The sequence below is a fragment of the Gossypium raimondii genome, chromosome 5, assembly GCF_025698545.1.
Source record: "Gossypium raimondii isolate GPD5lz chromosome 5, ASM2569854v1, whole genome shotgun sequence".
Lineage (NCBI taxonomy): Eukaryota > Viridiplantae > Streptophyta > Magnoliopsida > Malvales > Malvaceae > Gossypium > Gossypium raimondii.
The window spans coordinates 51,826,464-51,851,720 of record NC_068569.1 but is presented as its reverse complement, the minus strand read 5'-3'; the positions used below and the strand labels follow the sequence as shown (position 1 = coordinate 51,851,720).

The window sequence follows — 25,257 nt, the reverse complement described above, 5'->3', positions numbered from 1 at the left end:
TATAGTTACTAACATTACACCATAATTTTTATATGATGTGAGATAGTATAAATTGCAACTACATAATTACTTAATTTTAAATTTTAAAAATATTAATTATTATAAAAAATTATCAATAATTCTTGAAAAAAAACAAGCAACAAAACCTAAAATTAAATCATTATGTGTATTATATTAATCCAATAAAGAATTCAACAATACAATTACTAATAAAATTAAGGCTAAATTAGTCAAATATGCCAAAAAAACATTAATTGACAAAATAGGCCAACTTTTTTGAAATTTAGGAAAATAGACTGTTTTTGAAGAGAGTGTGTGAAAGCATACCCAGTTGGACATGTTTTCTGATAATTGCAAATAAAGCACATTCAACTGGGTGCGCTTTAATTACAAATAAACGTTAGTTGTTTAAAACATGTAGGTTTGAACTTATCGAGATGTCATGGTGTTGGCTTGGGAGCATTGCATTATCCAACAAGCTTTTAAGGTTATAATTCAAGTGTTTAAATACCATTTGCATTGGATTATTGGCATGTATACAAAGCTTAGATTAGTTGAGCAATTGTAAAGTTAAATGATGAACTTGAGCCTCTTTTGCATTTCTATTAAACAAATATGTATCATTTGTTTTGGATGTGTTCATGCTAAGTTTTTAAGCTTAAAGGAGTTTACGTACCTTAGAATTAAAGTTGTGTTTGATGAACTGAAAAATTAAGTTCTGAATTTTTACTACTAAATTTTATAAGTGCTAAATTTATATTAGAAAAATTGTGTGGTAAATTAGTAAATATAAGTACTTAATATAATTATGTTATTTGATAAAAGTAATAATTGATTTTTAAAAGATAATATATTTTTTTGAGTAAATTACACCAACAGTCACTCAACTTTGGGGTAGCTGACAAAACAATCACATTAGTTTCATTTCAGTCACTCAATTTTGGAAAAGTGACAGAATAGTCCTTTTTGTCGTTTTTTGTCACAAACGTCACGGTAAAGTGACATGGCAGATGACGGCGTGCTTGGTGTCAAAAAACTCTCCAGTTGACCAGTTACCACCAATTTAACAACCCTATCAGTACCAATTTAGGGTTTAAGAAGAGAAAATGAAGAAAAGAAAAGGAAGAAAAGAAGAAAAAGAAGATGATGATGAGGAGAAGAGAAAAAATGGAGATGCCTAAAGTTTTCAAATCAATCCCATATTGCATCTCTGCAAGTGATTCCTCCAAACTCCTCTTCTTTCTATTTTTATATCTCTAGTAGCTTTTCTTTTATTCCAACTGAAGCCCTAAACTCACCCACCTTTCTTCTTTCTTACTTTTTATATATAGGATTTGGGTTTTACTTTTATAAAATTAGTGACTAAGAATTGCAATTAACATTATAGATTTATAATTTATTTTCATAAGTAATTTAAACCTAAATTATGTAGTAAGGTGAGGTATTAAATTAGGTTTAATGGAGGTTGAGCTACAAAATCTTCAATATTTGAAAATTTGGATTCTTTATACTTGATGGGTTTGTGTCTTTGTGTATTCTTTTTAGTTATATACATTCATTTTCAAAAAATTTTATGGAAATAACAAATAGATTGAATTCCCTTTTTTTGTTTATGGATGAACAATGATCAAACACTGTGAACGAGATGAGAAGAAAAAAAAGGACAAAGGAAGAGAGCCATGAAGAAGAAGAAGAAGAAGAAGAAGAGCAAAGACGTGGTGTTTCAATGGCAAAGAATCAGACCTCGCCAAATCAGGCAAAGAAGACTTTTTTTTCTTTAGAGTCTCTTCTTCTTCTTCTTCTTCTCTATTATTAAAGGCTTTTAAGGTTTTTTTTTTCAATTTCTTCTTAAATTGGGTGGGTTTCCACTGTGGACATCCAATGTGGCAAGCTAACAAGCCATATCAGCAATTAACTTGCCACATTAGCGGTCCCGTTAAGACACTAACGGAAATTGTTAATCAGTGACTATTTTGTCACTTTTTTATAACGTTAGTGACTATTTTGTTATTTTTTAAAAGTTGAGTGACTGAAATGAAACCTAAGTGACTGTTTTGTTAGCTACCCCAAAGTTGAGTGACTGTTGGTGTAATTTACCCCCTTTTTTTAATTTTAATCTTATTAATATAATATTTTATATTATTTTAAATAGTTTTGGATGACAGATGAATATATTAATTTGAATATTTCATTTTATAAAAAAATTACTTCAATTTTTTAATAAAATAAAATCAAATTAATATTTTCTATATTATTTTTATTTTATTTTATTTTATTCAACATATTTTTTGTTGAAAAAATTATATTAAGTAAAAAAAATTAAAATAATTATCAAATACATTTAAAATATTAAATATTAAATGGGTCAAGGAATAAAACATGTAGAAACTCCGACAATTTCTACTTCTACAAGAACCCATCGCGGACGATATTGGTATAGATTGACAAAAGATGGAATGATGGTGGTAGATGAGAGGTGTGGATTGCAAGACGAGTGAAGTTGCAAGGTTTTCTCAGATTTTAGGAGTAATTTGGGTTTAGTCTCGTTGTTTATTTTGCTGTTTGGATTTTTCTTCTAGGGTTTTAAATATGGGTTTCTTGTTTTTGGTCGATTAAAGTCCCTTAAGAAATGATTTGACAAGTTTTGCTTTTTCATTAATTAAGAACATTACCATCGTTTGATAGATTAAACTGAGGACACGTGCCCCCATACAGGCAATATATTCATATTTCTAATTTATTGGAATCCATTCCTTATTAAAAAAATAGTTAAATATTGAAAATTTTCATTTCATCTTAAAATTGAACAAAACTAGCAAAATTTTCTCTCTAGAGACTTTTTTTATTTATAACTAATTTTAGAAGAAAAAAAACAGAAAACTTGAAAGAATAAGACTAATAATTTTCATAGAGAAAATTGATAACTTTAATGTAATATAAAATATCTTTATTATGGATAAAAAATTTAATTTATAAATTTATGTGCATAATGTAAAAAAATATTATTATTTTCTTTAAAAAAATCTTAAATCTAAAACGAAAAGAAAAAAAAACCCAAAATGGTTACAAATAGCATACAACCCAATAACGCTGTGAGCGTAGCCGATGTCAAGTCCAGCCCAATCCAACCTATTTATAATCTCGGCCCAAAATTCTTCAACGTCTATATTTTGAATTTTTAAATTCAAAATCTAAAGCGCCTAACTTTCCATCTCCTCCGTCTCTCAGTTTTTTCTCTTCAATGGCGACGGCGACCCCTACTCCAACTAAAACTCCAGTAGACAAATCTAGAGGATCTCACTCTCGCCACCAAGCAGATGATTCTTCCTCATCTCGGTCCCGTTTCGAAGCCTACAATCGCCTCCAAGCCATGGCAGTGGCCTTCGGAGAGAAGCTGCCGATCCCGGAAATCGTAGCCCTCGGCGGTCAATCTGATGGAAAAAGCTCTCTCCTTGAAGCTTTGCTTGGATTCTGTTTCAATGTGCGTGAAGTTGAAATGGGTACTCGTCGACCTCTCATTTTGCAGATGGTTCATGACCCTTCTGCACTTGAGCCACGTTGTCGCTTTCAGGTGGTTTTTTCTTTTGGAGTTGGGTGCTTTTGGTTTAATGACTTTATTTTTGGGGGGGTTTGTTTTTTTGTTTCTATTTAAAGTTTTGTATTGGTTTTGTTATATGCTGAATCGGGCTTTTATCTGTGTTTATTTAATTTATATGAAGTAATAACTGGATTTTGGATGGAAGAATTTCAAATTGTATAATCAAAAGAAATATTCAGAATTTATGATCGAAAAATTTAAGGCTTTTTTCTTTATGATAAAATAGACGGATCAATTTTGTTATAAAGTTAGTGAAAATATCGATAGTGTAGCTATTTACCAAGGATTTATTTTGTTTTAGATCTGAATAATCTTAAACTATAGGGTTAATGTCTGCTAGAAAAACGTTTTTTCTGTAACATCTGGGTGTTCATTGAGTAAATGCTTCATTTGAGTAGCTTCCTATGTTTGCATTGTCTTCTTTTTCGTTGATACTTAAAATTGACAATTGAAAACAGGAAGAAGATTCTGAAGAATATGGAAGTCCAGTTGTTTCAGCATCAACAATTGCGGATGTCATAAAATCAAGAACCGAGGCACTTCTGAAGAAGACTAAAACTTCAGTTTCTCCTAAGCCAATTGTAATGAGAGCTGAATTTGCACACTGTCCTAACCTCACCATCATTGATACCCCAGGATTTGTTCTGAAGGTAGCTTGCTGATATATCTGAAAAAGGAAAATTCAGACTTGGATTGATTGAAATCTTTGTAGTAAAATGATCTTATGGTTGGAAATTTTTTGGCAGGCGAAGAAGGGAGAACCAGAGAATACTCCACAGGAGATTCTATCCATGGTGAAGTCATTAGCTAGTCCTCCCCATCGTATTCTGTTGTTCCTTCAGCAGAGTAGTGTGGAATGGTGCTCATCACTATGGCTGGACTCAATTAGGGAAATTGATCCAACCTTTAGAAGGACAGTAATTGTGGTCTCCAAGTTTGATAACAGACTTAAGGTACAGATTCTGTTCCTTTACTTTTTGGCTTTGTCATCTATGAGATATAACATTGAGCTGACACATTCACACTACGTTGACATAGTACTCAAAATATTAGGGATGTAAAAACCAATGTTACTTGTACTTAGGTGTAAGTGTCCGATACGGGGAATGTGTTCAATACGGGCATATTCGACTTGTTTTCAAGCTTTTTTGTCATGTATTTAGATGGTCTCTAGAGCCACATATACCCATTATCCTATACTCATGTCTGGATATGCATCTGTAACATATTTCTCTTGGAATGAACTGATATATCTCGAGCAGAGGATGTCGTATTTAGACACTAAAACTACTTAGTTTGAACATTAATTTCAAAATTTTATTTTAACATAAATAAATTCATTTTAATTAAGTCATTTCTAGGTTTCTTTTAAAATTTTGGTAGAATCATTTGGGACTTATTCAAGTCAAAATGGGGTAAATAGGGTAATACCTCAACATTGGAAAATGAATGTCATGACATTAAGGATAGAATAACTCTAATGTCATGTTACGACACTAATTTCAAATGCTGGGACATTGAAGGTAGATTACCCAAAACATGTTTGAAGTATATAAAATTAAGTATATATTATCATCAATCATTCCATAACACTTTTAAACATTTTAAGATTCAAAATTTGTCAAATTATCATTCAAAACTTCATAAAAACATATATATCCATCTAAGAAAGATCATCCCAAAGCACAAAATAATATTACCAAAATCTAAATTTTACACCCTTCAAAATTTACCAAAATTCATATGGTTGTAATCCTATATACATTCCATTCTATTACCAAAATCTAAGTTGTATACCCTTAAAATTTTTACTAAACTTTTCATCAATCAAATAGTAATGGAATTGTTTATATACTTCAACAAAAGATTTTTATCAAACTTACGCGTTTAAAATAAACTTATTAAACTTGGGAAAACTTATTAAGAATTTTACCATTTGATTTAATTAACTAATTCAATAAATAAATAAACATATTTATCTTTATTACAATAATTAAAACAAAGATAAAGTACACAGCAGCAATAAAGTTCATTTCATCATTCATTTATCAATCAACCATTATATCTTACAAGTTCAAAATTTGCCTACAAGAACTTTAACATTATTATAAAATCAATATTCGAATTAAGTTTCATAATTTCATAGTCAAATATAAGTTTTCAACATTTTATAATTTAGTTCTTTCTTTTTTTGCTGACTTAATCACATCAACAATAATCACAATCATTTATCACTTTATTGAATTATTCACATTTATTAACATGTTCATTAATTTATTATTTTAAAAAAATCTAATTAGGTAAAAAGAAATCTAAAGTACTTACCAATTTAGCTAAATTATACTTCTTTCAAGTTTGTCTACTTGTTTTCTATTGTCTAAGTTACTTATAGCTTTTTCTTGTCTTTCTCTTAAAATATTAATTTTTCACATAATCTAAAATTTCTCTCTTCAAACATGAACTCCCTATCTAAAATCTAAACTTGCTAGGCTGTAGCTAAATTTGATAGTTTTTTTTCTCTCCCAATGGTGGTAATGTGTATGGGTAAAAGTTGGAAATTTTCTATTCTTCTTCTAAAATATCTCTAATATTTAATAAAATAATTCAATTTAATATAATAATAGTAAAGACGATAAAAATAAAATATTATAACTAAGAAAAATCTATCTATTATCGTTACCCCAACTCTTAGTAAATTTATTCTCCATTTTTCACTAATTTCACCACTAATTCAATTTAATCCGTTTCTACTATTAACTTTTACTTTGACCCCAACATTTTATAAAATTTTACAACTTAATCTATACTCCGGATTATTATTTTCATTACATCAGTTTTAATATAAGGATTATTATTTTTCATTCAATCTAATATAAGGATTTTCGAGGATGTTATAGGGAAATATAAGCCTTACTTGTTGCTTGATATATGTGTGTAACTTCTGAGGAATTTGATTGTGGTAATTCAATTAAATTTAATGCAGGAGTTTAGTGACAGATGGGAAGTGGATCGTTATTTGAGTGCAAGTGGTTATCTTGGAGAAACTACTCGGCCATTTTTTGTAGCATTGCCGAAGGATAGGAGCACTGTTTCAAATGATGAATTCCGTAGACAAATATCCCAAGTGGATTCTGAAGTTTTAGGTCATCTGCGCGATGGCATCAAGGGAGGTTACGATGAAGAAAAGTTCAAACCTTATATTGGTTTTTGTTCACTAAGGGAGTATCTAGAATTAGAACTTCAAAAGAGATACAAAGAAGCTGCTCCAGCGACACTGGCATTGCTTGAACAACGTTGCAGTGAAGTCAACATTGAGTTGGAGAGATTGGACTCCAAAATACAAGCAACTTCTGATGTTTCTCATCTTCGAAAATCAGCCATGATGCATGCAGCTTCTATCAGCAATCAAGTGGTGAGACATCTCTATCACACAGGTTTTCATTTGTTGCAGATAAACAGTCTCATAATCATTTGCTCAGACTTGGGTTTGAGAATTCATCAAGCCCCAACTGATTGTTTTAGAATTCAACTGTTGCTTCTGTCATAAAGCCCTTTGTTTGACTATTTTTTTGTTGCTTAAGGGAGTTTTGATTGATGGAGCAGCTGATCCCGCCCCAGAGCAGTGGGGAAAAACAACAGAGGAGGAAAGATCAGAGAGTGGGATAGGGAGTTGGCCAGGTGTCACCGTTGATATGAAACCTGCTAATGCTATTCTTCGTCTTTATGGTGGAGCTGCTTTTGAAAGGGTAATGCATGAATTCCGCTGCGCTGCATATTCCATTGAATGTCCCCCAGTTTCAAGAGAGAAGGTAGATACTTTAACTACGAAATTTGGCCCCAAGAATGTCATGGTTGAGCATTTGATTTTGATAGTGGATGAAGTAGTAAATAGATTTTTTTCCTGAAACAGGTGGCAAATATCTTACTTGCACATGCTGGTCGTGGTGGGGGCAGAGGAGTAGCAGAGGCTGCTGCAGAAATTGCACGTACTGCTGCTCGGTCATGGCTTGCACCTCTCCTTGACACGGCTTGTGATCGGCTTGCTTTTGTTTTAGGCAATCTTTTTGACATTGCTATAGAGAGGAACCGCAGCCGAGAATCAGAATGTAAGGAGCTCTTGAAGTTTCTTTTTTCTTTTCATAACTATAGTTGATAACCATTTTCCCCTTCAACAGAACTTTTAAACATAATTTTGTAGAGTAATTATCTTCCAGGAGTTGGTATCTACAGGGAGAAATCTTAGTTATCCCACTCTGTAACAAGTTCATGAACTGCATGGAGCATTTACCTCCCTCATCTAACTCCTTTCTGATTTCTTTATAACATAAGGTTAGGGTGTATCCATAAGGATTCTCAACTTTCAAATATAGAAGAAATGTTATGCTTTTGAGGTGTCTAAATTCACTGTAAACCAGAAATACATGAGATATTTTAGCCATCATCGTTTTTCATGTGGTCTTCATACATCCACTAAAGAGGAAAGGCAAATGGAGACAACTTACGATAGTTTGTTTTTTATTATAGAAACGAAAACTTATGATAGTTAAATCTTTGATCACTTGACAATTTTTGTCACACCTGCCTATAGTTAAATCATAAATCTCTCGTTTTAGAATGTTGATTGCTCCAAATTGATTGCAACTAAGTTTTAGTAAATCATTACTTATTTATTTCTTATAACTGCACAGATGGTAGGAAAACTGGAGACATGGAAGGCTATGTTGGGTTTCATGCAGCTTTAAGACATGCATACAATAGCATTATAAAGGATTTGGCTAAACAGTGCAAGCAGCTAGTTAGACACCATCTTGATTCAGTTACAAGCCCATATTCTCAGGTTTTTTATGAGAATGACTTTCATGGAAGCTTTGGCTCAAGTGCAAACTCATATTTCAGACATAACCAAGCATCAGCTGGTTCAATTTGGTTCGAGCTATCAGACTGTGGGCAAGTATCGCATGATGAGAGGATGAGGGATCAGGAGAACATACCTCCTGAAAACAATGCACGGCAAAAAACTCCAGGGAAAGGCACAGAAGCTCGAGAAGTGCACCGGGAAAGCCAAATGACTGTGCCCGAGACCCCATCTCCTGACCAGCCCTGTGATGGAGTAAAGGTTGATGTTGGACCAAGAAAGCGTATTGCAAGAATAGGCAATAGAAATCCTGAACAATTGATGAAAGTTCATAATGGTGGTAGTCTTTTATTTGGTAATGGAGATTGTGGTTCAAGATCAGCTTACACTGAAATCTGCTCATTAGCAGCACAACATTTTGCACGGATACGTGAAGTTCTTGTCGAGCGCAGTGTGACATCAACTCTTAACTCTGGATTTTTGACCCCATGGTAAGTTCTTTCATCTCTATTTTTATACACTTTATGAAGAACTAACATAAGACCGGATTCAGTTTAATCCATGGGACAGTTTCTCCTTCATGTGAGAGGGCTGTGTTCCACCAAGTAGTTGGAAGAAGTGGAAGTGGATTTCTTGTCCAATCATTTGAACCAAGTTTGAGTCTTGGATTACATTGTTGGGAGGGCTTTACTTGCATCCTCTCCTGGCCTGAATAGGACAAGTCTCGTACAGTAAAACGAATGAAGACACCTGTAGTTATACCAAAACTAAAAGTTGGGTGGGTTTTGTCTACACTACATAGGCCGTCATATGCATTTTTGCTGAAGTATTTATATTTTGTACATATTTGAACATAGGAATGAGGTTATAGTCTTTTTAAAAGACATGGAAAAATTGAGGATGCTCGTATCTTAGTAATGACTCACACTCACCCTAAAACATTTCTATTTGACACATTTAGATATAGGAATGAGGTAATGATCTTCCGAATTGAGCATACTCGTATTAGGCACATCCGACCCCCACCAAGCCCATTCAAACTTTTGACTGAAACCATTCATTTTTTTCTTCTTTCAATCTTTATCTAGGAAGTGAGTACTTTCATATCACTTCAGGTTGGAGCTAATCAACTTTGTTAATTCTTTACTTTTTATGGTACAGCCGAGACAGGCTTGTGGTGGAACTTGGGTTGGATTTGTTTGCTGTAAATGATGAGAAATTCATGGACATGTTTGTTTCTCCTGCCGCCATTGAAGTACTGCAACACAAACGACAATCCCTTCAAAATCGTCAAAAGGTACTTCAATCTTGCTTAACTGAATTCAAAAATGTTGCTCGATCACTCTGAATAAAACACAAGATTTTGGTTCTTTCAATCTTTAAGTAATGTTCCAAGCACAAGGGTTTCACATCTAGTGAAAAAAGAACAAATCATTCTTATATTTTGTTTAATGATGTTTGATAATGTATGATGTATCCACCAGTTTATTTTCTTGTGGTGTTCATGAGCTTTGCTTTTATAATGGTGTCATTGGTAATTAGATTATGAAACAAATAGCTATTATTGTATATGGCTTGCATCTGTTGTGACAATCAAATTTTCTTTCGGCTCAACAATTTCCTCTTGTAATCATGTGAATCATTGAGCAATTGAAATTTTACTAGATCCTTTTTTAACTTTTATTTCATTACCTTTTGTAATCATGTGAATCATTGAGCAATTGAAATTTTACTAGATCCTTTTTTAACTTTTATTTCATTATTGTACTTTATTATTTCCTATTTTATTTTATTTTACTTTCTCATGAGGTTGATGATTACCCACAATTGTCATTATTGAGTAGTAATTCAAAGACAGTAAAATAGTGGAGGGCCATGCTACTCTGACTTACAAACCATGTAATGTAAGCCTTGGATAAATTATTCTCTTTTTTTCATTTCAAAGCTATTTATTAACTTTGTAATAAAATGATAGGACACAAAAGTCAAGGTCCCCCACCTTCACCTTGCAATCAATTTTTTTAATCCAACCAAAATAATCAACCACCAAGAAGTTTCCTCTTTTTTTTTTCCTGATGAAGGAATAAAAAAGAAAGAGATTATGTAAGTTTGAATTCAAGATTTAATCAATGCAAGGTCATATCACTCTCGATGGGAGTTGTCTCTTGATTGTATAAATGTTTGAAAAATGCTTTGAAGAGATGAATAATTCACAAAATGGGAGTGTTATCGGGTATTTGAGAAGGTGAATCACTTTTGATTTTATTAGAGTTCGAATGCTTAAAAAGATGACAATTTTACGGAGCAAAAACAAGACCCAAGAGGTAGTGTAGTTACCTAATGCCTTATACTTTATAAGCATGGGCTTAAGTCTCACTAAGCAAAAATGTTAAGATTTTCTTGGTAGGTAATCGTGTGCCTTGTGCATGGTTCGCCTTCTTAGGCACCTGATGAGGTACTCTTACTTTATTAATGTGTTGCTTTTTTTGACACTAAAGTTCTTAGTAGAATCTGAAAATAAAACCCCATTGGGGACAACACCAACCTATTGAGAAGTTCGTCAACTCTAGGTGGATTTAAAGACTTCTCTCGAAGAAGCAGGCCTCCCCTACTACTTTTCAAACTAGTGCAATAAAACAATAAAAAAAATTTATAACAATTTCAAACGACAATGTTTAAGGTGTTTACTATTCATTTAGTTTTATTTTAAATCACTAAATGGAACTTGATTTTGGCTACTGTTTTAGGAAATTGTGTTACTAAGCTTGGAATAAGTGACAACGTTGTTTCATTTATTATCTTTCCAGAAGAACAAAAAAAAATAATTATTCAAAATAGTTGTTCAGAACAACCGTTGTTTGAGAATAGTTACATTTGAAACAACTATGTTAAGAACAAGGCTTCAATTTAGAACAATTGTCATCCAAGGTAGTTGTCATTTGAGAACAACTCTTATTTAGAATAATGATGTTTCAAAAATAACTATGTTTAGAACAATCATTGTTTGAAACAACTTCTAATTTGAAAAATTTTGTTCTTCCAAAAAAGTAATTATTCAAAACAAGCTCTTCAAAAAAAGCATCACCACAAATGAACTCTTATTTGGGACAACTTCTACATTGAGAACAACTATTTTGAGAGCAACTCATGTTTTGAACAGTTAAATAATTCTCATTCAAGAACAACCATTGTCTTGCATTTCAAAAAATATTCCACGAAAGATGTTTCGCATGGTATCCTTCACCAAAGTAGAAGCGAAAGTAACCCCAGAATATGGTAGTTCAGGGGTTTGCTCTTAACCTTTTCTTGTAACATTGAGTGCTTCTCCCTTCTTTTGAAAACATGGTGAGCTCTTCTTTACTGTTCACCATTACAATCACCAACAAAGTCCTTCACCATTCCCTTTTAACTATTAATGTCATTGTAATTGAAAATTAATTTCATTACTCCCATCACTTGTCAACTTTGTAGCTCATATTCTTGAGACACTATAAATGAGAGTCCTTCACAATCAGTGAAGATTTTTGACATTTTGAACTCTCAAAATAGTCTCTATGAAATTCTTTTAAATTGTTACTTTGCTTAAACTTATTGTGAGCCACTCTTCCTTTTTCTCCATCTTATGAATCACCACCTATCATTGCACTCAATGTTACTGAATTTGTTCCAATCTTCATCTTTGTTTTTTTTTTTTTAACTCAAAATGGCACCTAAACTATACCCCATTACCCAAATCACCCCGTTGTTGAAAGAATTTAGTCAATTATTTGTGAAATTAGATATGATTAGATTTGAGTACTAGTCGAATTAGTGTGATGATCACAACACCAAGATAAATCTGATGAACTTGAACATATACTTTGCATTTTCTTTGATTGAGACTTCCATTGTTTTCTTGAATCATGAGAACTCATTCATGACAAATTTTCAACCTAATAGAAACCTTCTGCTTTTTTTTTTTTTAAAATCTTTTCGCTTTTATATATTATGATGTCAACTTAACTTCTCATCCATTACTCATCCCATGGCATGCATATATATAGAATTTACTGAACTTCATTCATGAAATTAACCATGATTTTTTATTTTATTTTATTTAAATCTTACAATACAACTATGATTGGCGATGTTTGAATAATAGAAAGTTCACACTGTATACTGAATAAGAAGCTGGAAAACATTCCATCAGTACAAAAACAACTTATATGATAATTTTGCTTCTTTAGTTCCACTGTGAAATCATGATTGATAGCATTAAGTTTTTTGGAAAAAAAAAGTATTTCATGAAATGTAAGTTGGAGATCGTAGTTGGCACCAATTACATACCTTGGCTTGGAATTGCTTCTCCAAATGGCAAAAAAAGATTGAAAGAAATTTTGAAGAAAAATGAATTTAGATTGCAATTGTTTCTTAAAAGATGAACAAAATATTGAATGGATCACAATGAAAGAACAAAAAGCCAAATATCTTAAGATTTAAAAGCAAATCTGAGAAATAAAGGAAAAGGGAATGATTAGCATAAAAATATAAATTAATTAGTTTAGGGTGGAGATTAAATAGGGAAGTCAAAAGGAAAAGGTTTCATAAAATGTTTTAAGTTTTAATTTAATCTCAACCATTTATTTATTTCGATCTAATGGTTATAAAATAGTGTGAAATTAATTAATTTTACATCATGTAAGTAAATTCCTCTCCTATATATTATATAAACACGAGTTTGGAGCATATAATTTTGTTATTCAGTATATTACAGAATTTATCATTTTAAATCTTTATTATTTTATTAAAATATTTGATTAAATAAATTTACTTGATAAGAAAATTTATCATACTTAAAAATAAAAATTTTGATTCTATTAAAAGATTTTATTAAATGAATTTATCATATTAAAGATTGAAGAATTACTTTATATTTAAATTATTATGTTTTCGTTGACCAAAAAGTAAAAAGAAAAGAAATTATATTACTTTAGCTTTAAATAGTAATTTCTAATAATTTAAATAATAAGTGTTGGGGATCGACCCGTATAAACAACGAAATAGAAAAGGTAGAGAAAATCGAACACAAATTTTACGTGGAAAACTCCTCCAAAGAGGATAAAAATCACGGGCAAAGGAGGCTTCGGTTTTTCACTAAATGAGTAAACAAACGAGAATAAAATATGGAGAAAATAAACCTAAATATACTAAACGTACAAACTCAAACCTCGAAAACAAAACCCTAACTCAAGAACAAAATTCTCTCCATAATTACCAGGAAAACTCTCACCAAAACTCATCTGCGACTGCATATTGTCACCCCCAAAAAGAAAAGCCCTCTACTATATCTTTAATTGTCTCTTAATTGGTCTCTCAAAACAGGGATACAAGGCCCCTTTAAATAGGCTAATTAGAAGTTTAATCATACTAAAATATCTCTGGAATAATCATAATTTAATTGAGAGAAGAAACTTGATTTATGTGGGGTATACGTTGCCTCGTCACAACATCCCCATCTGCGTTGTCATGATGTTGTCTGTCGTCGCAACATCTGAAAACTTCTCGTCGTGACATTGCCATCTATTCAGTCGAAAATACGAGGCACGCCCCACAATAAATAACTTTATATTTCATATACAAAATTTTAGAAATAATATATTTATATAACCTAATCTAATATATTATAATAGTTGAGTTGATTGACTATTAAGAAAAGAAAAGAAAAGGTAAAAAAAAAAACTGTATAGTGAAGATTTTGATTTATCATATATTACAAATTCTTTAATAATGATTAGAAATTTTTTATTAGCACTATATTTGAATGACAAAATAATCAATCTAATTATGTTAGTTTTATTTTGAGTAATGATGTAAAAATATTTTTATATTAAATATAGTTAAAATTATTTAATTATGATTTGTAATTTTAAGCTAAAATGTCAAATAAGTCCTTGAAATAATTAAAAATCAATTAAGCTTCTCTTTGAATCGTTTAATCACGATTTGTACATATTTAAAAAAAAACAAAAAAAAGAATCATGATTTATACTCAATTGAGCTCCCTGAATTAATTTTTTTGTCAAAACCCCTAACGAGCTGTTAAGTGTTGATATAGAAGGTAACATGGCAACTGGTATGAAAACTGATGACGTAGAAACTGACATAATAAAAATAAAAATTTCTAGATGTTAATAAAATGGTATTAGTAGTGTGTGAAAAAGTGGAAATTTATATTTGGAGATCTTAATAGATTGTGCAAATATAAAAGCTATTGAATGAAATTGGAAAAGAGATGTCATTCTTTTGAAAATCATAATCTTTTAAATATAGTCTAATGCAAAATCGAATCAATATACTACAGTGGAAAAAGTAACTAGATTTTGTGGCATTATAAATTATCAAATATACAATCAAGTGGGTATATAAAATTGAATAGGAGAGTATATTTTAGATATTTTTTAAAAGGTATAATAATTTATTTCATCCTCTAATTTTATAAAAAAATTATTTTAGCCCTTCATTTAATTTTTTTTTGTCTTTTTAGTTTTTAAATTTGTGTTGTTTGTTAATTCACCCCAAAATAGATGGAAAAGTTAACGTTTGTTAACTTTGCTAAAGTGGCATACATGTGAATTTCCAAGTGGATACCATGTTAGTAATTAATTATTTTTAATTTAAAATTCAAAAAATATTTGAAAAAACTAAAATTATTAAAATATAAAAATATAAAAATATTAATTGGTAGCATGACAATCCACGTGTATACCACATCAACAAAGTTAACAAATTAAATAAAGGGCTAAAATAACTTTTTTGTAAAGTTGGAGGGCCAAAAAGATATTATTCCTTTTTTTTTAACACACTAAATATAGTGAACTTAGGTGGAATGAGGAATTTGCTTGATATGGTAAAATGAACTTTGTAAGCATATTGATTAATTTTGGGTGGTTTAATGCAATTTTGAAGAAATTAATGGGATGGTTGAAGTAATTGGAGAATGTTAAGCACACTCTACAATCTTATACTATATAATCATTTTGGTTTGAAAGAACAGGGAATTTGATCCCTTTTCAGCAATAGCAATTTGTAATGGAACTTTGGCCCCTCCACTATATGAAATATTATATTTTATATAACTCATCATTTTTAAATATAATTACAAATATATCAAATATTTTTAAAATAAAATAACTTTAATATTTAATTAAAGTAATTGTATAATATTAAAATAATAAAGACTCAATTGACATAGACATTGTTGTCAATACAGTAAGATGTGAGTTTGAGTACGCTGAAGCGCATTCTTCTCTTATTTATGGATTGAGAAGAGGTTATAGGTAGTTTTAGGCATTCTATAAAAAAGAGCTTATATGATTAATAATAATAGATTTTTAAATTAAAATGAATATTATCTGTTAATATCTTTTATTAAATTTTAATAATGATTGAAATTATCAAATTAATTATTACTTGTTAAACTTAATTCAAAAATTACAATTTAGTCCAATTAAAAGTAATTAATCTTAGGATATCTATTTCCATAAAAAATTGAGAATATCTATAATATTATTCTAAATATATATATAATAAATTAAAAGCAAATTGAAGAAATTCAACTACCTAAAAATAATTAAAACAAAATTATATTTAGAAAAAAATAAAATTTAACTTCAAAATAAAAGCTAATAATATTACAAAAATATTTAAATATTTTCAATTTTGATATTGATGTTCGATTTATCATCTTGATCAACTAGGAACCTATTAATACCCTACCAGCGCACTGCCTCTATTCTCAATGAAACTATGCTTGACGATGAGGCCAAAATAAAGAAAAGAAAACGAAAGAGAAAGGAAAGTTAAAAGAAAAAGAATTAAACTACTTAAAACGAAAAGGTATAGGGACTAGTCATGCAATTTGACATAATTTTTTTGTCTAAAATGATGATATGACGCGACATGTCAACTTCATATTACATTAATGACTGTGACCTAAATATAACAAACTGATAATATTAGAGACCATATTGTAACTTTTAAAGTTTAATGACCAAAATATAATTTAAACTATATACAAGTGACTAATTATGTAGTTTACGCTAATAAAATTTAATTAATTAAAATTAAATAATATAATTAAATAGTTTATACAATTCAATTCTAATTACATTAAAATCTTAATGATTTTACCCTATTAAAATTTATGTGCAAACTTATTTAATTACCTATTTTATTTTAGACTCAACTATTTTATTCATCCAATTAAATTAAATTAAATTAAATTAAATTAATCCTAGGTCATTTATTGCCTTCCAAGAAGTTCAATTATTATAAACAGTAATACATGAAATTTATTTCTCCAAAATTGATTTATCTATGTGTTCAATGTTTTCATATGCAATCTGTACAATGTTGTAATAAGCTAGTAGAGGACCGATTTGATATTTATACATATATATATATATATAATTAGGGCTAAAATAAATTGTAATTAACTTTAACTCTTCTTCTATTAATTATGCATATATTTAATTATGGAATCAAATCATTAAAAGACTCTCCATTATATACCATTATGAAAGTTACTTATATTATTAAGCTTTAGTCAATGATCTTGTCCTATGTGTGTTACCCTCATAGGATATCTATGATCCCTTAAAGTTAAATTTTTAGCCTAGTTGGATCACTTTTATATTATGGTCACCATTGTATCTACTATATTGAAAATGCTTATTACTCAAGCTAGTAATAATTAAATTATTTGTTCCTAACAAATGACCTATGAACATGTTTTTTTTCCCATAAATCATACAATTTTAATGAGAGGATATAATTTATTATTTAATGAGTTAAGATTCTACTTTTGTAAGTGAAGCAATGTCATGCATATGTTATATACCCAATACCAACTTTCAGCTTACTACTTTGAGATGCATAGGTTTCTAAAACATTAAAGCATATAAGTTATGCATAGGTTTCACTTACTTAGGATTTAGGTATGTCACACTTCGAACATCACAATTGAGTTAATCGATAAAATGATCTAGGATTAATTCATCTTAGGTACAATCCAATGCATTGCTAGTCTAGAAAATTATACCTATGTCTCTATCTTGGGAGTAAATCTAGATCCAATAGTCAAGAGAAGTTATCTCCTCATTTGGACTTATAGAGGACATAATAGTCCTAACATAAGTCATTTGCTCAATCATGAACATATGGACTACATCTACCAATATAAGTTGCCATTTGCATTACAAAAGTTATTTGTTATGCCATTTAATTTAGGTAAACATTAGGTAATCAATTAACCAATATTCGTTTAATAATTTTTCTTTTTATGTATAAAATTATTTGAGTACATAATATATATAAATATTACTGAATTTGATTCATGTGAAAATTTTATTAATTTGGTATTGTTTAAAACATACAAGTAATTATGACGAATGAACTACCTTATGGGAACAAATCCTAAAAAATTTGCCTCTGTCTACTCTCATGTCTCAAGCTACCAAGAATATAACCAAAAAGCCTAATGTGCCCTTGACTTTGAAGTAAAGAAACAAGAGACTCAAGAAGATAGGTGTTGCCGAGATGCTCAAGGATGTGGGCTTCACTCTTGTTCCGAAGAATTCTAAGCTTATAAACACTAACTGTGACAAGAGGAAGTTGTTGGCAAAGAAAAGCTTCATTAATGATAGATACCTCAATACGATTGATTTTTAAGAGCATAAAATTGATGTTTTACTAGAGAACCAGAGATTATTATATTCAGTAGCTTGTGAGGCCTTATGTCAATGTTGTGGTGTTAGAATTTTATTCTAAGAAGTCAACCATTAGACTTAATAATAGACAAATACATGCAAGTTTATGTTCAAGGGCATTATTTCAAGTTTAATCATTCTATGGCCAACAACTATTAGAAGCAGGGATGAGAAGTATACCCCAATTTATGATAAATTGCATTACATTATAGATTAAAGTTAACATGATCACGAGTCATTTGTTTTAGTGATAAATGATTTGATTATTATTTGGTAGTAATTAGCTTTTCATGAAAGAAAATATAATGATTACCATAAGATTAAGAGAATAGATTTATTCCAAAGAGATTAAGGATATCCCATAAAAGTAATAAAAGAATGAAAAAATTGCTTCACAAGGTAGTCTATTCTATTCCTTTTTATTTGGGGCAACCTATTTTTAATGAAATAGTGAAGCATGTAGAGATTAAGAACAAGAGGCATATGCTTCCATTCCCTTCACTAACCTTCCAAATCCTGTTAAGCCAAAAGAATGTGCTCATTAAGGATTCAAAGATTAAGTTTTTTAATAAATGGTTGAAGGGAAAACACAATTTCAATGCTAAGTCTTGATGAGGAATATGCAGACTTAGACTCTAATGAGCTATGTTCTAATGGATCTCCACTTGCAATTGCAGAAAGAATTGAGGTAGAATGTGCTCGACTATTATAACACTTGTGATGAAATCAAGCATCTTACAAAGAGAGAGAGAGAGAGAGAGAGAGAGAGAGAGAGAGAATGAGTTGTTGAGTTTGAGGGAGAGATGGTGTAGCTATTTCATTTAGTGGTGGTCTTTTGTTGATTGGATACATTTTTTGGTTATTTGCTAAAGGTTTTTTATGGCAGTATGATGATCGAATCAAGGGTGAAGCCAGAAAATTTTTTTAGGGGTTAAAATTAAATTGTAATTTTTACTTTAACATCCTAAAAATTAAGGGTTAGAATTCTTAGAATTATTAAGAATTAAAACATAGCATTATTGGTTAGAAGCCTATGAGGAAGTCTTGAGAACTTAGGTTCAAGTTTTATAAATGTGATTTCATCTCTTTAATTTTTCTACACATATAGAACCTAAGTAACATGGTTTATGAATGTATTTGTCTGTGTTTTAAACATGAATGTGGGCACTAGCTTAGTGGTTGAGGCTTTCCCAATTTTCCCTTCACAAATTTAGGTTCCATCCACGCCACTCTCTCTTACTTTTGATGATTTTTAGACCAATAGGCTATTTGCCCATAAGCTCTCAAACTCTTCCTCAACTCAACTTTTTAAGTCCTTTTCTAATTTAACTAAAATTCCCTATTTGTTATTCTATCAAATTGAAACCCTAACTCTCTCTATTTATACCTTAGCTTTCTCTCAAAATTCTCTACTTCAAAACTCTTTTAAGCCCTTAAACTTTGATGAAAAATACTCTTAAATTTTTTGAAAAATTTGATCAAGTCCTCAAAAACTATTCTTCTCCAAATTGTTGAAATCTGAGTCATTAGATTGTTGAATCTATATCAAGATCAATAAGTATCTCCTCCCCTGTCAATTAGGACCTTTCAAATCTGGAAGATATCACGTTTTGATAAATCCTTCAATTAGATTATAAATTTTTTAATAGTTTTACCAAAAAACCTTCACAAATATTGAAAATTTGTTTTTGATTATTGAATTTTGTCGATTGAAAAGACCCTTGTAGGTGATTGGATCAAACTTGAACGTGGGATAGTCCCTTAAGGTCTCGAAAAGTTAAGTGTGTGTCTTTTTATGAAAAATCGAGTCAAAATTCGAAACTGCCCAGGTACATATAGTCTATCACACGGGCATGTGGCTCGTCCGTGTGGGATACACAGTCCCTTACACAGCCATGCCCCATTTATTTCCTTTGCATTCACATTTCGCATATGGCTTGGAGACTCGCACACGGCCTAGATACACGACCGTATAGCTCTTACACCTCATTCCCTTCTTATCACACATGGCCTAGGGCTCCGTAGACGGTCGAACGCACGACCGTGTGAATCTATTGCACACAGCTTGAGGGCTTTAGATACGGCCTGAACACACGGCTGTGTGTCTCCTAGTCCTTCACTCCTTCGCATCACACACGGCTGTGTGGCCCTTGCAACTTAAAAATTCCATTTTTTTGTATCTTTAATTATTTTATACGAATCAGTCCCTGAATAGGTTTTTAACGGAATCTAGAGAACTAGATTATGCAATTAGGTCCTAGACTAGGATTAGAATGATTGAATATATGGATGAATGAATTTATGATTTTAATTGCTTTTGATTGATTACTTTATCCATGAATGATTTTATGTTATAAATGCCGAATGAACGTCTCATATGCCTAAATTATTGAACTATTGATTGATGGATAAAATCATGAATATCATTATTATGCAATGAAATAGGATGTTGAAAGTATTAATGATGGAATGGATGAATGCATTAAAGAACGATTGCATTGCATATGTATGATGAGGGACGATATGAAAGGACGAAGAATGCAACTCATATTGATTACATATACGAATGATTGACTGTGTACCCACAGAACGACAAATTCCAACTGCAATTTCAGTGTGCTACACGATCCCTCTAACAGCTAGTATCTGCGAGCGGTCGTGACTCCACGGTTAAACAAATGTTTGCTGTATACTCATAGCCTCAACAGATTCCAACTGTAACGGTCTTATTGTGTACTCACAGAACGGTGGATTCCAACTGCAATGTTAGTGTTATGGGGCGTCCATGAACCTTTGACAGCTTTTAATTGCGAGCGGTTGTGGATCCTCAGAAAAATATTATTATAGTTGCAAAGCCAATTGCGAAGAAAAAGAAGAAGAAGAAGAGAGAAAGAAAGACTAGTCTTCTTCTTCTTCGCAACTATAATAATATTTTGTCTATGATATATATAAAATTTCGACTCGATCTATAATATATATAAATTTGGAGAAACTTTTGAATTGATGGTTATTAATTATATTACTAAATTGATATTAGAATAATAATTTATTGGTATTATTATGAGATAGTAATAAAATAACATTAATTTAATTTAATTAATATGATAGTATGTTAATGTGAAATTAATTTGGTCTTATCTTTTAAAAGTTCTACTTAAAAAATAACATAATTTATTATTAATTAATAAATTTATAATTCTATAAAATCATTGAATGTAATTAGATAAATTAAAAATGATAAAATTCCAAGTTTTTTAATTAAATAAATATAATTTATATATATGATAACAATTAACAAGGATAAATATCAAATCTATACATGAACTTTGATTATGTGTAAAGTCATATATGAACTTTGACTTTGTGCGATTTTATATATGAAATTTTGATTTGATTCAATTTTAACAAATCACTAACAACATTATCAAATTAGCACAATTTTACATCGATATATCGTATGCACAAACTATTATATTAATCTAATATGAAAATAAATGTATGAATTCATTTCTTTAAAGCGTGTACAATTGAATCAAAACCAAAGTTTCATGTATATGCATGAACCTCGTTTCAAGTTTCACGTGTATAATTGTTACAAATCAAAGTTCATATATCAAATTGCACATTGAATCAACATTCATGGATATCCTAATTAATAATGTTAAAGTCATTTTTTTTATAATTAATAAAAGTAAATGTGTAAGATTTACTATCTATTCTTTTTGTTATAATGTCTAGAACTACCCATAATCCCTTCCCAAATAGAAGGATAATACGTTTTAGCACACTTGAACCCACGTCCTCCTACAGTAGCAAAAATATCAATGCCATTCTAGCTAACTCAACCTACTTGAATAATTAATTTTAAAATTGATATATAATATGTTTCATTTAATTAGTCATATTTGCTGAAATTTTAAAATTTATTTTATAAATATATAGATTATAAATGATTTAAAATTGATTAATTTGACCTTCATCCCTTTTCTTTCGAGGCATTCAAAGTGGAGAGAGAAGAGACAACTTCACATACATTGTTTAATCTACATAATGCCTCACAATAAAGTGTAATGCTTTAGAACAACAACAAAGAAATTGCCTCACTAGTCACTAGCCGTTCTTATTTGTTTTATTCATTGTCATTCACCATGAAATCATGTACTATCAGGTATTTTCCTGCTATTTTTCACGTTGGAAACACTCTGTTCGAAAAGCATGGACGATGAATTCATGAGCTTTCACATTTTCAAGCAACATCAAAATCTAATGGAAGAGTCACACTCTATCTATTAAGGGTGTCTTTGTTTTATTAAAAATATTTTCTTCATTTTTTGTGTTTGTCTTGTAAAAATTATTTTGATGAACTTACTAGTGAATAAAAAATAAAAACGACTTCTTTTTTTTTTTAAAGAATGTCATTTTTCAAAAACAATTCTTTATAAGTAACTCAATTTATATTCAGGGGCGAAGCCCGAATATTTTTTAGGGGGTTCGAATGAAATTTTATGATTAAATCTAATTTTTATAATTTTAAGGGGTCAAAGTGCAACTAATTTAAATTTTAAAAAATTTTAAAGGGCCTAAATAACATTTTTCCATTTTAAGGGCGAGATTTGCTAGCCCTCTAGATTTGCCTCTGTTTATACTATTATATTAATAATAAAATCTTATTTCTAATTTTTAAAAACTATTTAAAACATCAACTATTAATCTAAAATATTATAATTTTTAATATTGTTGAATATGCATATTTATTTTTAATCATTTAATAAATTTTAATATAACTATTTAATAGTAAATTTATATTTTAATAATAACTTTTAACATTAATAGTATTTTTAAATGTTAAGTAATTTTCTTAATAATTTATTGAAAAAGCTATATTAATATTTTAATAAAATTATATTACAATCTATAAATATTATTAATAAATATTTTATAGTTTAAAATATGAATATTTTAATTTTAATAATATAAATATGAGTATTTATTTAAATCCTTCATAATTTCATATATCACTTTCAGCTGATTAGATATTACTTTTTTTTTCCAAATTACTTTAATTTAATTCTAAATATATATTTTTAATAATTTTATTATAGGTTCTGATCATATTTGTTCTTTTTAACATAATACTTAGAACTACATATAGCCTGCAACCCATAAATAGGAAGATAATGCGCTTCAGCACACTCGAATCCGAGTCCTACTATATTAGTAACAATGCCCATACCAATCGAACTAAGACTCAATTGACCTAATTCTAAATATATTTTGATTATCAATTCAATCCAACTATAATAACAATTTTAGATTAATTATTTGATTTATTGAAGATGGACAGTTAAGTTGAGTGGGTTGAGATCAAATCATTAGTATGTGTGCGGCAGTTATTTACCCAACGACTAACTCTAATCCTTACTTGATGCCACAACACAAGAAAACAAAACCAAGAAGCAACCTTTTATTACTTTATGACTCAATCCTTGTATTTCACTCCTCATCTCTTCTTTCTCTTCCATACCACACTACTCCCCCTTTCTGTTTTCTCTTTTGAGGGTTTGAGGAAACTGCTAAAGAGATCATCCATTCATGGAGAATTCAAGTTCAACAAGGTCATTTCAAGAACACTTCAACTTCCCATCATCTCCTTTAAACTCCCCACACAACAACAACAATGGGGCTGCCCAAATTCACACCCCACCGTTAACGCCACACCCGACCAGATCTGAAACCAATCCTTACCCAACAACCTTTGTCCAAGCTGACACAACAACTTTCAAACAAGTTGTCCAAATGCTCACTGGTTCCTCAGAAACTGCTAAACAAGCTTCCCCAAAAGCCCCATCACCACCCCAGCAAAAACAGGATCCACCACCACCATTGCTTTCAAAATCATCTTTCCCTATACCTCCCATGAAAACAAACTCTCCCAGAAAACAAAGTTTCAAACTTTATGAGAGGAGAAACAGTAACCTCAAGAACAGCCTCATGATGATCAACACCTTTGTGCCTTCTAGGAGTGCAGAGATGCTGTCCCCAAGCTTGCTTGACTTCCCAAAGCTAACACTTAGCCCGGTTACACCATTAAATGAAGACACTTTCAACAAGTCTTCACCTTCTTTAGGGAATTCATCAGAAGAAGAGAAAGCTATAGCTGAGAAAGGCTTTTATTTGCACCCATCACCTATGTCTACTCCTAGAGACACCGAGCCTCAGCTTTTGCCATTGTTTCCACTCACATCACCAAGAGTTTCAGGTTCTTCTTAATGAATTGCTTTTTGTAATTTTTGAGTGATTTGTGATGATGGGTATTGGCTAAAATTGAAGAAGAAAAAACACAAAGGTAAAACATCTTTCTTCAGTTGTATGATTTGATCTATGGTAAACCAATTTTCTTGGATTATATCAATTTCCCTTTATTTCTTGTGGTTTGTGATGATATTTCTTTTCCTTTGCATACCATATTTTGATTGTCCTAACATTTCTGCTAAAAGGGTATCAGATAAGTACCTGTATGAGTCTAATTAAATTTTTTTTTTTTTACTTTTAAGTCCCTAAAATTTGTACAGCCATTAAAGTTTTTCTTTGATAGCAGCCCTTAAAGTAGTTGTAAGAATGTTGATTTCTTTCTTTGATAATTGAATTAATCAATATTTTAAGAAAAAAGTGAGGCAGTGTTGTTGACCTTTCACCATGAACACTTTTGGCTGCATTTAATAATTTATCCATTTGAGTCCAATTTACTGAAAATTGGGGCAGTTTTCTTTGGTTTAATTATGCTCTCCATCCCTCTATTCTTTACACTTTCTCTATTTTTGTTTCACATTTAAAATTTATATTGGAATATAGGGATTTACCCTCTCTACCCTATTGATTTAATTCATAATATCCTCAAAACAAAATCTATTAAATTGGATTATGTTATATTCTTAAAATATATATATTCATGTTGCCTAATTTAAAGTGAAAGCCATTAAAAATAAAAAATTAAAAAAGAAAATTAAATTAAATTATAAAAAAATAATTAGACCCTTTTATTAATAAAAACCGTCAGT

At 30.2% G+C, this 25,257-nt stretch overlaps 2 protein-coding genes across 2 annotated transcripts; both read left to right on the top strand.

Annotated features, from left to right (window-relative positions):
* The first annotated feature begins 3,191 nt into the window (after positions 1-3,191).
* LOC105766488 (dynamin-related protein 5A) lies at positions 3,192-10,207 on the top strand. The gene is made up of 8 exons (XM_012585969.2): positions 3,192-3,571; positions 4,057-4,248; positions 4,345-4,551; positions 6,582-7,010; positions 7,180-7,407; positions 7,509-7,704; positions 8,287-8,944; positions 9,615-10,207. Exons 1-8 carry the CDS (start codon positions 3,242-3,244, stop codon positions 9,799-9,801), a joined length of 2,427 nt encoding a protein of 808 aa, XP_012441423.1. The 5' UTR covers positions 3,192-3,241; the 3' UTR covers positions 9,802-10,207.
* A 13,436-nt stretch (positions 10,208-23,643) lies between these two features.
* Positions 23,644-24,605, top strand: LOC105766487 (VQ motif-containing protein 4). The gene has a single exon (XM_012585968.2). It carries the CDS (start codon positions 23,792-23,794, stop codon positions 24,467-24,469), a length of 678 nt encoding a protein of 225 aa, XP_012441422.1. The 5' UTR covers positions 23,644-23,791; the 3' UTR covers positions 24,470-24,605.
* Positions 24,606-25,257: the final 652 nt, after the last annotated feature.

Bases quoted from the DNA above. Each gene is read 5' to 3' on its own strand.
- LOC105766488 (XM_012585969.2), top strand. From the start codon at position 3,242: ATGGCGACGGCGACCCCTACTCCAACTAAAACTCCAGTAGACAAATCT. The intron at 3,572-4,056 runs GTGGTTTTTTCT...AATTGAAAACAG, and splicing joins AGCCACGTTGTCGCTTTCAG to GAAGAAGATTCTGAAGAATA. The intron at 7,408-7,508 runs GTAGATACTTTA...TTCCTGAAACAG, and splicing joins CCCCAGTTTCAAGAGAGAAG to GTGGCAAATATCTTACTTGC.
- LOC105766487 (XM_012585968.2), top strand. From the start codon at position 23,792: ATGGAGAATTCAAGTTCAACAAGGTCATTTCAAGAACACTTCAACTTC.